General features: G+C 41.2%; 1 protein-coding gene across 1 annotated transcript in view; it reads left to right on the top strand.

Annotated features, from left to right (window-relative positions):
* Positions 1-13,939, top strand: part of ADGRE2 (adhesion G protein-coupled receptor E2) — a gene marked incomplete at its 5' end in the record, with an annotated part of 44,128 nt that overhangs the window by 16,773 nt on the left and 13,416 nt on the right. Inside the window, 5 exons of the mRNA XM_080803962.1 lie at positions 4,274-4,381; positions 4,549-4,772; positions 4,978-5,157; positions 6,236-6,433; positions 6,712-6,947. Of these exons, the coding sequence (XP_080660088.1) occupies positions 4,274-4,381; positions 4,549-4,772; positions 4,978-5,157; positions 6,236-6,433; positions 6,712-6,947 (946 nt within the window). The remainder of the gene's footprint in view (positions 1-4,273; positions 4,382-4,548; positions 4,773-4,977; positions 5,158-6,235; positions 6,434-6,711; positions 6,948-13,939) is intronic.

Below are 13,939 nucleotides of genomic sequence, written 5' to 3'. Positions count from 1 at the left end.
CCTGCCTTTTCTTAAGAACAATGCACCACTCGGTATCCCCTTTTTCTCTTCTTCCTGCATATAATCAATCTCTCCTTCTCTACTGGATCTTTCTATTGACTTTCTAATAGACTTTATTTCTTAGAGGAGTTTTGGGTTCACAGTAAAATGGAGAGATAGGCCCAGAGATTTCCCATATACTCCCTGCTCCCCACGATCAGCACCCCCTGACAGAGGCTACATTTGTTACAACAGAGCAACCTACACTGACACATCCTTCTCACCTAAGTCCATACTTTACATTGGGGTTCAACCTTGGTGTTTTTCTGTTAACTTCTAAACACACCGAAGCTTACTACTTTCTTCCAGAACTTTCCTTAACCTGTCCATCCCCTCCAACTACAACCCTGCCTCTCTGCTTCCCTCTTGAGTTGTCTCTACTCACCGTTTCAGTTTCCTCTCATCCCACCTTTTTCTCAATCCACTTTACTTTGCCTCTACCTCCCCAGAGTGCTCATTTTCACTAACTTCACCAATGACTCCTGTGTAAGCCTAAACACAATGACCTTTTGTTAGTCATTAACAAAGTCATTAGTCTTCTGATGTGTTGCAGTATGTTGGCTACCCTCATTACCTTGAAATGTGCACATCCCTTGGCTTCCACAACTCACATGTCCTGGCTCTCTCACTTCCCTGGCTCTGCCTATTCCTCTTTTTTTTTTTTCCAATTTTTTATTTATTGAGGTAAAATTTACATAACATAAAATTCACCATTTTAAACAAAATGTACAATTCAGTGGACTTAGTACACTCACAGAGTTGTACAACCATCACCTCCATTTCTAAAATATTTTCATCACCCCAAAAGTAAATAGTGTACCCACTAAGCAGTCCCTTCTCATCTCTCTCCCAGACCCTGGTAGTCACCAGTCTGTTTTCTGTGTCTGTGGATTTCCCTATCCTGAACATTTCATAGCAATAGAATCACACAATAGGTGATCTTATAGTCTGTTTTCTTTCACACAGCATCATGTTTTCAAGGGGGAATCCCTGTTGTAGCCTGTGGCAGTAATTCTTTCCTTTTTAGGGTCGAATAATATTTCATTATTGTGGTTACAGCACCTTTTGTGTATCCATTCATCCACTGATGGACCTTTGGGTTGTTGTCAGTTTTTGACTATTTTGAATAGTGTTTCTATAATATTCGTGGACAAGTTTTTGTTTGAATAACCATTCTCAGCTCTTTGCATACCCACATAGGAGTGGAATTTCTGAGTGATGAGGTGACTCTGTTCAACTTTTTGAGGAATGACCAAACTCTTTTTCCAAAATGGAGGCACCATTTTACATCCCCACAAGCAATGCAAGGGTTCCCATATGCACAGTCTCAGCAACACTTTGTACTTACATTTTGTTTTTGTATAGTCGTTTTAGTGCATCAAGTGATATCTCATTATGGTTTTGATTTGCATTTCTGAAATGACTAATGATATTTACCATGTTTTCATGTGATTGCTGAATATTTGTGTGTGTATGTGTGTGTGTATTTTTTTTTTTTTTGAGAGACATCTATTCAAGTCCTTTGCCTATCTTTTTAATTCATTGTTTGGCTTTTGGTTGTTGAGCTATAAGAGTTCTTCATGTATTCTATAGTAGACTGTATGAGACATGGGATTTGCTCATTTTTTCTCCCATTCCATAGACTGTCTCTCTACTTTCTCCATAGTCTTTTCACTCTTGTGAACAGATGCTTCTGTTTTGATGAAATCCCTTTCCTCTATTTTTTCTTTTGTTGGGTATGCATTTGGTGCATTCTCTAAGAATCCATTGCCAAGTCCAAGCCCATGAAGATTATACCTGTGTTTCCTCCTAACTGTTGTAGTTTAGCTTATAAATGTAGGTCTTTTACCCATTTTGAGTTAGTGTTTGTGTGTTGTGTGTGGTGGGGTCCTTCTGTTCTAAGTGGAGATCCAGATGTGCCCAGCACCATTTTCTTTTCTTTTCTTTTTTTTTTTTTTTTTAGTATTGGCAAATTAAGTGCCATGAGAAATTTTTTTTATTAAAATTTTTATTTATTTTCAGCGTAACAGTATTCATTGTTTTTTCACCACACCCAGTGCTCCATGCAATCTGTGCCCTCCCTAATACCCACCACCTGGTTCCCCCAACCTCCCACAACCCCCGCCCCTTCAAAACCTTCAGGTTGTTTTTCAGAGTCCATAGTCTCTCATGGTTCACCTCCCCTTCCAATTTCCCTCAACTCCCTTCTCCTCTCCATCTACCCTTGTCCTCTATATTATTTGTTATGCTCCAAAAATAAGTGAAACCATGTGATAATTGACTCTCTCTGTTTGACTTATTTCACTCAGCATAATCTCTTCCAGTCCTGTCCATGTTGCTACAAAAGTTGGGTATTCGTCCTTTCTGATGGAGGCATAATACTCCATAGTGTATATGGACCACATCTTCCTTATCCATTCATCCGTTGAAGGGCATCTTGGTTCTTTCCACAGTTTGGCGACCGTGGCCATTGCTGCTATGTACATTGGGGTACAGATGGCCCTTCTTTTCACTCCATCTGTATCTTTGGGGTAAATACCCAGCAGTGCAATTGCAGGGTCATAGGGAAGCTCTATTTTTAATTTCCTGAGGAATCTCCACACTGTTCTCCAAAGTGGCTGCACCAGTTTGCATTCCCACCAACAGTGGAAGAGTGTTCCCCTTTCTCCACATCCTCTCCAACACACGTTGTTTCCTGTCTTGCTAATTTTGGCCATTCTAACTGGCCAGCACCATTTTCTAAAGAGACTTTTCTTTTTCTGCTGAAGGGTCTTGGCATCCCTTGTTGGAAATCAATTGAGCACTCAATTGATGTGTGGGTTTATTTCCCGACTTCCAATTTTATTTTACTTGTCTGTATGTCTATCCTTATGCCAGACCCTACTGTTCTGGTTACTATAGGTTAGTACTCAGTTTTGAAATAAGGAGGTATAAATACTCCAATTTTGTTCTTCATTTTCAAGATTGTTTTGGGTACTTTTGCCCCTTGCAATGCCTTGTGAACTTGAGGACTGATTTTTCCATTTCTAAAAAAAAATTGTTGGAATATTGATATGGATTGCATTGAATATGTAGACCTCTTTTGAAAATATTGCTATCTTAACAATATTAAGCCTTTAAAATCATGAATATAGAATGTTTTTCCAGTTACATAGGGTCCTTCATTTATTCTTTTTTTTTTTTGAAGACTTTATTTATTTATTTGTCAGAGAGAGAGAGAGCAAGAGCTAGTGAGCACACAAGCAGGCAGAGTGGCAGGCAGAGGTGGAGAGAGGAGCAGGTTTCCTGCCGAGGAAGGAGCCCAATGTGGGACTCAATCCCAGGACCCTGGGATCATGACTGAGCCGAAGACAATGGCTTAAGCCACAGAATCACGCAGGTGTCCCTCCTTCATTTATTCTAACATTTTTTTTTGTAGTTTTCAATGTACAAGTCTTGAACCTCGTCAGGTAAATTTATTCCTAATACTTTCTTGAAGGTTTTTTTTTTTTTTAACATCTGTGATCACAAGAAATATTGGTCTATAGTTTCCTCCTAAAGGCTTTATCTGGTTTTGTTATCAGTGTGATTGTGGCATCATAAGATTATTCACATAGTATTCTATCCTTTCCTACATTTGGAGGGGTTTACTAAGGATCTTATTAATTCTTACTTAAATAGTTGGCAGAATTCACCAGTAAAACCATCTGGTTTAGGCTTTTTATTTTGGGGATTTTTTTAAAAAAAAGATTTTATTTATTTGTTGACAGAGGGAGAGAGAAACTGTGAGAGAGGGAACACAAGCCGGGGGAGTGAGAGAGGGAGAAGCGGGTTTCCTACTGAACAGGGAGCCCGATGTGGGGCTTGATTGCAGGACTCTGGGATCATGACCTGAGCTGATGGCAGACGCTTAATGACTGAGCCACCTGGTGTCCCTATTTTGGGGAATTTTTACCTGTTTATTATCTTTCCCTGTGATAGTTAAACTTTATTCAATAAATAAATAAAGTTCAACTTTATTTGTTCTTTGGTTACTTTTGTAGTTTTGTTTGTCTCTAGGAATTTGTCACTTTCATCTAGGTTATGCAGTTTGTTGGTGTATAGTTGCTCATAGTATTGTCTTATCCTTTGTAAATTCAGTGTGTGTGTGTGTGTTTGCACGTGCATGCATGTGCCTACCACAACATATAGAAAATAATGGTGTTATAGCAACCACTACAGGCAGAATTACTAACCTAACTCTTACCACTCACAGACCTGTCCCTGGAGGTGCAGGAGCAAGGACACAGAAATGTCACTTTGAGTTCAGATCAGGCGGAGATGCAGCTGAACTGGGATGTGGTGCACAAATCTGGTGACTCAGGTAATGGCTGAGATGGGAGGAAGGTCACAAGATGCCCAAGGGAACAGGGTACAGGGAACAGAAGATAAAAGGGAAGGGGGGATTTAGCAAGCCTACAAAGCATGCCTCTGAGGGGGAAGGGGCCCTGTTGGACACACCAAGGTATTAACTTAAGCCTCATCTTGCAGGTCCTTCTGTGGCGGGCCTCGTCTCCACTCCGGGGATGGGCAAGTTGCTGGCAGAGGCCCGCCTGGTCCTGGAATCTGAGAAGCAGGCAGTTCTGCATGGGGCACACAAACGGATTTTGCCAGGAGTCTCCTTGGTCCTGCTCTCAGATGTCATCTCTGCCTTTACGAACAATAAGTACACCCAGAACCTCAGCTCCCCCATCACCTTCATCTTCTCTCATCATGTGAGTGTTGGTGTCATGGGACTTTGGGTGTGGAATGAGCCTGGGTCCTGGGCACAGCCTTGATGCCTAGCTCAGCCTTGCAGTTCTGGGTCGGGGCTCCCCCATGAGTGCATCTTTCCCCAGGAAAGCCCTTTGCAAGCCAGCTTTGGATAAGCATTTCTGAGCACCAGAAACATGAGCTCCCACCTACACTCTCTTCCTATAGTCAGTGAGCCCTGGGCCAACACAAAAGGTGTTCTGCGTCTTCTGGGAGCACAGTCAGGGTGGCTGTGGTCATTGGTCCACTAGAGGCTGCAGGATGGTGACCACTACAGGCACCAGCACCACCTGCCAGTGCACCCACCTCAGCAGCTTTGCCATTCTCATGGACCACTACGGTGCGCAGGTGAGAGCCCGGAGAGGGGTTGCATTCCATGCCTATTGCTCTGTAACATATTTCCTCATGTGTAAAGGCTTTAAAAAAACATAAATGTATATCTCATGGTTACTTTGGGGCAGCCGCGGGGCATGGTGTAGCTGAGTTGTTCTGGGTCTTACAATGCACCTGAGCTGCATTTTTCTCTGAGGCTCAGGTCCTCCTGTGAGCCCCCTGGTTGCTGGCAGGATGCAGTTCCTTGCAGCCATAGGACTGGGGTTCCACTTTCTAGCTACCTGTGAGCAGGGACCCTGCTCAGCTACCAGAGGTTGCCTGTATTCCTTCTCTGGTAGCCCTCACAGTGTCTCAGCATTTCTATTCAGAGGCCAGCAGGAGGAGCTCTCTCATCAGAAACGCTCTCAAACTTGGAATCTTTTTCTCCAAGAAGAGCCCAGAGCTTTTGGGGGCTCACTGATTAGATCAGGCCCACCCAGGATAAACCCCTCTTTTAGAAAAGTTTACTGATATAGGACCTGAATTCCAGCTGCAAAATCTCTTCACAACACACAAATTGGCTTTTATCTGAGAACCTGGAAGAAGTGTGTACACCTTCTCTTTCTGCTGAATTAGAGTTCTACTTACCACAGGGGGCTTCAGGGCAGGACTGCAAAGGGGTTATAGAAGAGAAGGTATGGTGGTGGCAGACATCAGAGGGACAGGGAAGCCAGTGAGTACAGGTAGATTAGCAGTTATGTTTGCCTGCTCCCCTGTCCAGGTGAGCTGGTTACTTCCTCTGGATCACTGAAACAAAAATCTCATGCAGGTGACCTGTAAGTAAAACAAACCTTTGTGAGTTCTGGGGCTTTGTCTTGAGTAAGGACTCTCCTAGCCCTCAATTCTTGCAGGATCCGAATCAGGTCAGAATCCCATAGAATTCTAGCAATCCGAACCTGGAAGAATTTACCCAATAACATAACAAATTTTCCTGGGTCCTCACTCTTGATGTTGCTGCGCCAAAGTATTTTTTTTAAATAATGGAAGAGTCATTACTCAGGGCAGGAAAATGTGATGGTGATGTCCTCCATGCTTCTCTTTTGCTGGGTCCCAGGAGGAGCGTCCTGGGCTGGCTGTGATCACCCATGTGGGGCTGGGCATCTCTCTGCTGTGCCTACTCCTGGCAGCCCTCACCTTCCTGCTGTGCAAAACCATCCAGAACACCAGCACCTCGATCCACCTGCAGCTCTCAATCTGCCTCTTCCTGGCCCACCTGCTCTTCCTCACGGCCATCGACCAGACCGAGATCAAGGTAATGACACTGTCACAGAGGAGCCCCTGCTCTGCCCCAGGGGTGCTCAGTTCATGGAGCCGTGCTGCAATGATACCTTAATAAAATGGCTTTGGGTCTCAGGGAAGTCTTGAAGAGTAAGTAGCCTATTTCACATTGACAAAACTAGAAAGGAAACCTTTTCTTAACAACTTCTTTATACACATTGGACTTCTCCTAAGTGGCAAGATATGGGAAGGGACCTGGGGCCACCCTCCTCCCTGACAATCCCTCCTGGTGACACCATTCTCCTCCCCCAGGTGCTGTGCGCCATCACTGCAGGTGCCCTACACTATCTCTACCTGGCCTCCTTCACCTGGATGCTGCTGGAGGGTCTGAATCTCTTCCTCACTGCTCGCAACCTGACGGTGGTCAACTACTCCAGCGTGAGGAAGTTCATGAAGAAGCTCATGTTCCCTGTGGGCTATGGAGTCCCGGCTGTAATTGTGGCCATTTCTGCAGCATCCAGGCCTTACCTTTATGGAACTCCCACGCGGTAAATGCAAATTCCCTACATGATCATGGCGACCACTAGAGCCAGAGTAGCATTTTTTAAAAATTATGCCTGATCATAATAAGAGAAGGCGCATGAAGTAATAATCCTTAGGACATTTTTCTGGTAGAAAATTATAATAATTAAGTAGTGTGTCCTTTAAAGCTCTGTCCTTCGAATAACAAAACTGAAGCCAGAGAAGTGCTTAGGACACCATTTAGAAAAATTGAATCTACTTCTTTGTCTAAATTCTTTAGGATGTTCCAATGTTTTTATTTGGAAAAGGAGAGGTGATTTAAATAATGAAGTAATAGATTGTATTGTAGTTAAGATTTATATGGTGCTTACTTTATGGCATGCATTTTTATAACCATTTTTGTATGTGTTCTCTCTCTCAATGCTCACACTAATACTATGAAGAAGGTACAGTCATTTGCCCCATTTTACAGAAGAATAAACTGAGCCACAGATAGTTTAATTAGATACCCCAGGGTGCATGGCTAGTAAGTGACAGAGCTTATACTCTATTATCTTCACATTTAATACTCAGTTTCACATTTTCAAAAAAATTTAATTTTATTTTTTCAGTGTTCTAAGATTCATTGTTTATGTACCATACCCAGTGCTCCATGCAATACGTGCCCTCCTTAATACCCACCACCAGGCTCACCTAACTCCCCAACCCCTCCCCTCCAAAACCCTCAGTTTGTTTCTCAGAATTTTTTTTAATGTTTTTATTGAAATATATTTCACATACTGTAAAATTGACCCTTTAAAACTGTACAGACTAGTGTTTTTTAGAACAATCACAGAGCCATTGTGACAAATTAACCTTTGTGGCAATCACCACAAATGTTAATTCTGGAACACTTTCAACTCCTGCACAACATTCCCTCCTCATCCTGTTACCCACCTCCACCCCTCTCCCCGCCACCACTGATCTACCCTCTGTCTCTATGGATCTGCCTGTTCTGGATGTTTGACGTAGATGAAATCATACGTGTGGTCTCTTGTGACTGCGTTCTTTCCCTTTGTAAGGTGCTTTCAGGACTCACCCACGTTGTTGTTGCAAGTATTGTGTCAGTTCCTCCTGGTGGTGGTATTGTTTCTCAAGTAATTTTCCATTATAATGATACTACATTTTGTGTATGTGTCATTTGATAGGCTCTTAGATTGCTTCCAGGTTTTGCCATTATGAATGAGGCTGCCATAAATATACATGTGTAAGTTTTTGTGTGAATGTATATTTTCATTTGTTTTGGGTATATATCCACTTGTGGGATTGCTGGATCACATGGCACATCTATGTTTAGCATTTAGACAAACCGCCATGCGTTTTCCCAAGTATCTGCCCCCCGTTAGCATCACACAAGCAGTCTTTAAGTGCGGGCTCTAATTTCTAAACATCATCAACACTTGCTTTTCTACATTTTGAATGTTAGCCCTCCACATGAGTTTGAAGTGATATCGCATTGAGGTTTAGAGTTGCAATTTCCTACTAACTAGTGGTACCGAGCAGCATTTCCTGTTCTTATTGACCAATCTGCCTACCTTCTTTGGAGAAATGCCTTTTCAAGTCTCTTGACCACTTTTAAATTGGATTATTTGTCTTTTTATGGTTGAAGTTTTGAGTTCTTAATATATCCTGGATGCTCGTGCCTCCTTGATATGTGATTTGCAAATATTTTCTATAAACCTGTGTCTTTTCACTTTCTCGATAATGCCCTTTAAAGCAGGAGTTTTTAATTTTGATGAAGTTCACTTTTTTTCTTTTGCTCATGCTTAGGATGTCACATCTAAAACCATGTGCAACCTAATATTCCTACATTCGTTTTCTCCTTCTAAAATTATATGTTTGTATCTTATAAAGCCCACTGACACAGTTTTATAAGTATTGCTCTGTGCAGTGATCATTTAAAACAGAAAAACAAAAGAGTTACAAACAAAAATATAGCATTTTTTCATAATTCCTACATAGTTCTTTTACTGGTGCTCTCTTTGTTTGGATTCAAGTTACAATCTAGTGGTCTTTCCTTTTTCTTTCTTTTTTTTTTTTTTTAAAGATATTTATTTATTTATTTGACAGACAAAGATCACAAGTAGACAGAGAGGCAGGCAGAGAGAGAGAGGGGAAGCAGGCTCCCTGCTGAGCACAGAGCCTGATGAGGAGCTCGGTCCCAGGACCTTGAGGTCATGACCTGAGCGGAAGGCACAGGCTTTAACCCACCGAGCCACCCAGGCGCCCTCTAGTGTCCTTTCCTATCAGCCTGAAGGACTCATTCAGTATTTCTTGTTGGACAGTTTAGCAAGGAAGAATTATTTTTGTTTTTCTTGAAATGCCTTAATTTCTTCATTTTTTTTCAAGGAGAATTTAGCTGGATGTGGATGTCTTGGTTGACAATCATTTTTTTTGACAATTTGAAGATATTATTCCATAGCTGTCTGACCTCCATAATCTCAGACAAGAAGGTTTTGTTCATCTTTTGAGGATCTCTCTCTCTCTCTCTCTCTCTTTTTTTTTTTTTTTTTGAGAATGAGAGGGAGAGAAGGGATGAGAGGAAGGGCAGAGGGAGAGAGAGAATCTTATGCAGGGTCTATGCCCAGGAAGGAGCCTGATGTGAAGCTTGATCTTATGACTCTAAAATCATGATCTGAGCCAAAATCAAGAGTTGGATGCTTAACTCACTAAACCACCCAGGAACCACTTACTGAGGATCTCTCTCTTTAATGAAGATTTTGTTTATTTAATTGACAGAACGAGTGAGAGAGAACAAGCAGGGGGAGCGGCAGAGGGAGATGGAGAAGCAGACTCCCTGTTGAGTAGGGAGCCTAATGCAGCACTCAATCCCAGGACCCTGGGATCATGAGCTGAGCTGAAGCAGCCCCTTAACTGAATGAGCCACCCAGGCATCCTGAGGATCTCTTGTATGTGAAAAATCAATTTTCTCTTGCCACTAAAGATTTTGTCTTTGTTTTTGGCAGTAGGTCTATGATGTGTTTTGGTGTGGATCTCTTCGGGTTTATTCTTTTTTTTTTTTTAGATTTTAAAAAAGATTTTATTTATTTATTTATTTTTATTATGTTCAGTTAGCCACTGTATAGCACACAATTAGTTTTTGATGTAGTGTTCCATGATTCATTAGTTACGTATAACAACCAGTGCTCATCAAAGTTCAGGGTCAGATGGCTTCCTGGGGGAATTCTACCAAACATTTAAAGAAGAAATTTTACCCATTCTACTGAAGCTGTTCTGTGAGTTTATTCTACTTGTAGTTCACTGGGCTTCTTGGATATGTAGATTGACATTTTTATTCACATTTGGAAAGTTCTAACTTCACTCTTCAAGCATTTTTCTGCCCTTTAGCTTTGTCTTCTTCTGGGACTCCATTACGTGTGTGCTGTTGCACTTGGTCCTGTGTCACAAGTCTCTGAGGTTCTGTTCATTTTTCTTCATTCTATTTTCTTTCTGTTCCTCAGAGAGTATAATTTCTATTGACCTATATTCAAATTTATTAATTTTTTTTCTTTTACCAGCTCCAATCTATTGTTGACCCCTTCTGATGAATTTTTCATTTCAGTTACTGCATTTCTCATCTGGAGAATTAGTATTTGGTTCCATACATGATATCTATTGTTTCATCCATAGTCTTTATTTATTTATTTATTTATTTATTTAATTTTTTTTTTAAAATTTTTTATTTATTTTCAGCGTAACAGTATTCATTGTTTTTTCACCACACCCAGTGCTCCATGCAATCTGTGCCCTCCCTAATACCCACCACCTGGTTCCCCCACCCTCCCACCCCGCCCCTTCAAAACCCTCAGGTTGTTTTTCAGAGTCCATAGTCTCTCATGGTTCACCTCCCCTTCCAATTTCCCTCAACTCCCTTCTCCTCTCCATCTACCCTTGTCCTCTATATTATTTCTTATGCTCCACCAATAAGTGAAACCATATGATACTTGACTTTCTCTGTTTGACTTATTTCACTCAGCATAATCTCTTCCAGTCCTGTCCATGTTGCTACAAAAGTTGGGTATTCGTCCTTTCTGATGGAGGCATAATACTCCATAGTGTATATGGACCACATCTTCCTTATCCATTCATCCGTTGAAGGGCATCTTGGTTCTTTCCACAGTTTGGCGACCGTGGCCATTGCTGCTATAAACATTGGGGTACAGATGGCCCTTCTTTTCACTCCATCTGTATCTTTGGGGTAAATACCCAGCAGTGCAATTGCAGGGTCATAGGGAAGATCTATTTTTAATTTCCTGAGGAATCTCCACACTGTTCTCCAAAGTGGCTGCACCAGTTTGCATTCCCACCAACAGTGGAAGAGGGTTCCCCTTTCTCCACATCCTCTCCAACACACGTTGTTTCCTGTCTTGCTAATTTTGGCCATTCTAACTGGTGTAAGGTGGTATCTCAATGTGGTTTTGATTTGAATCTCCCTGATGGCTAGTGATGATGAACATTTTTTCATGTGTCTGGTAGCCATTTGTATGTCTTCACTGGAGAAGTGTCTGTTCATATCTTCTGCCCATTTGTTGATATGATTATCAGTTTTGTGTTTGTTGAGTTTGAGGAGTTCTTTATAGATCTTGGATATCAACCTTTACAGATAAAAGGTTGACATCCATAGTCTTTATTTGGTGAGACATTGTTGTCATATTTTCCTTTAGTTTTTAATTGTTTCTTTCTTTTCTTTTCTTTTAGAGAGAGGAAGAGAGCAAGTGTGCAAGCGTGAGTGGGGGAGGGACAGAGGGAGAGACAGAGAATCCCAAGCAGGCTCCAAACTCAGTGTGGAGCCTGCTGCAGGTCTCTATCCCATGATCTCAAGATCATGACCTGAGGCCAAATCTAGAGGCAGATGGTTGACTGAATGAGTCACCCAGGCATTCTTTCCTTTAGTTTTTTAGACATGGTTTAGTGTTTTTTTTTAAATTTTTTATTTCTTTTCAGCGTAACAGTATTCATTGTTTTTTCACCACACCCAGTGCTCCACGCAATCTGTGCCCTCCCTAATACCCACCACCTGGTTCCCCCAACCTCCCACCCCCTGCCCCTTCAAAACCCTCAGGTTGTTTTTCAGAGTCCATAGTCTCTCATGGTTTAGTGTTTTTAATATATTTAGAATAACTGATTTAAAGACTTTATCTACAAAGTTTGAAATCTGTGCCTCTTCAGAAACATTTTCTTTTGACTGATTTTTTTCTGTCAGTTGCACATTTTCCTGTTTCTTTGTATAGACCATACATTTTTGGTTAAACTCAATATTTTATCCTTTCTGATGGAGGCATAATATTCCATTGTATATATGGACCATATCTTCTTTATTTATATCAACGTAGACCGGACTGGAGCAGATTATTTTGAGTGAAATAAGTCAAGCAGAGAGAGTCAATTATCATATGGTTTCACTTACTTGTGGAGCATAAGGAATAACATGGAGGACATTAGGAGAAGGAAAGGAAAAGTGAGTTGGGGGAAATCGGAGGGGGAGATGAACCATGAGAGACTGTGGACTCTGAGAAACGAACTGAGGGTTTTGAAGGGAAGGCATGTGAGGGATGTGTGAGCCTGGTGGTGGGTATTGAGGAGGGCACGAATTACATGGGGTGCTGGGTGTGGTACATAAACAATGCATCTTGGAACACTGAAAAAAAATAAAACCTTGATGTTTTAGATAATGTATTGTAACACCTCTGTTATCAGATTCCTCCACCTTCCCAAATACATTGTTGTTTCTGGTTTGTTGATGTTTTATTTGTTTGTTTAGTGACTTTCCTGGACTAATTCTGTAGATTGGTCATTCCTTGCAGTGTGTGACCTCTGAATTCTCTGCTAGCTTTATTAAAGTACTTATTTTTATTTTTAATTCTGGGTTCCTAGGGTGAAGTGACATCTGGGTCAGTAGAGTTTAATGGCCACCTAACGTTTCTTCAGAACATTTACATAATGCTTTGCATTCTTTTACAAAGGTATCTGTGTGATAAGGCACACCTTCAAACTTAAGATAGTTTACATAACAGCCTTAGCTTTCACTTTCTGATTGCACAAAGCCTCAAGGTAAGTCAGAGGTGAGAGACTAGTGCTTTCTTTTTTCCCCATGTCTTTTTAAAAACATTATTTATTTATTCATTAGATAGAATATTTGGAATTCTTCTTCTTTTTAAATTAATATATAATGTATTATTTGCTTCAGGGCTACAAGTCTGTGAATCATCAGTCTTACACTGTTCACAGCACTCCCCATGGCACATACCCTCCCCAATGTCCATAACCAAACCACCCTATCCCTTCCCCAACATTTTTAATTTAAATTTAATTTAATTAACATGTAGTGTATTACTAGTTTCAGAGGTGTAATTTAGTGATTCATGGTTTGTTTGTAACACTCAGTGTCATTACATCAAACGCCGTCCTTAATTCCCATCACCCACTTACCCACCCATCCTCCCACCCACCTTCCTTCCAGCAACCCTCAGTTAAGAGTCTCTTACAGTTTGTCCGCCCTTGTGATTTTGTGTTATTTTATTTTTTCCCTTCCCCAGTGTTCATCTGTTTTGTTTCTTAAATTCCACATATGAGTGAAATCATGAGGTATTTTTCTTTCTTTGACTGACTTAATTCACTTAGCATAATACTCTCTATTTCCATCCATGTCATTGTAAATGTCAAGATTCCATTCCTTTTGATGGCTGATTGATATTCCATCATATGTATAGGCCACATCTTCTTCTTTTTTTTAATATCTCCATTTTATTTATTTTTAAAAAGATTTTTATTTATTTATTTATTTGAAAGATGAGAGAGAGAGAGAGAGATCACAAGAAGGCAGAGAGGCAGGCAGAGAGAGGGGGGAAGCAGGCTCCCTGCTGAGCAGAGAGCCCGATTCGGGGCTCAATCCCAGGACCCTGAGATCATGACCCGAGCCGAAGGCAGAGGCTTAACCCACTGAGCCACCCAGGCGCCCCATAGGCCACATCTTCTTTAT

Source organism: Martes martes (genome assembly GCF_963455335.1).
Source record: "Martes martes genome assembly, chromosome: 1".
In the NCBI taxonomy this organism is placed as follows: domain Eukaryota; kingdom Metazoa; phylum Chordata; class Mammalia; order Carnivora; family Mustelidae; genus Martes; species Martes martes.
The sequence above is the reverse complement of the archived record's forward strand: the minus strand, read 5'-3'. Positions and strand labels throughout refer to the sequence as shown.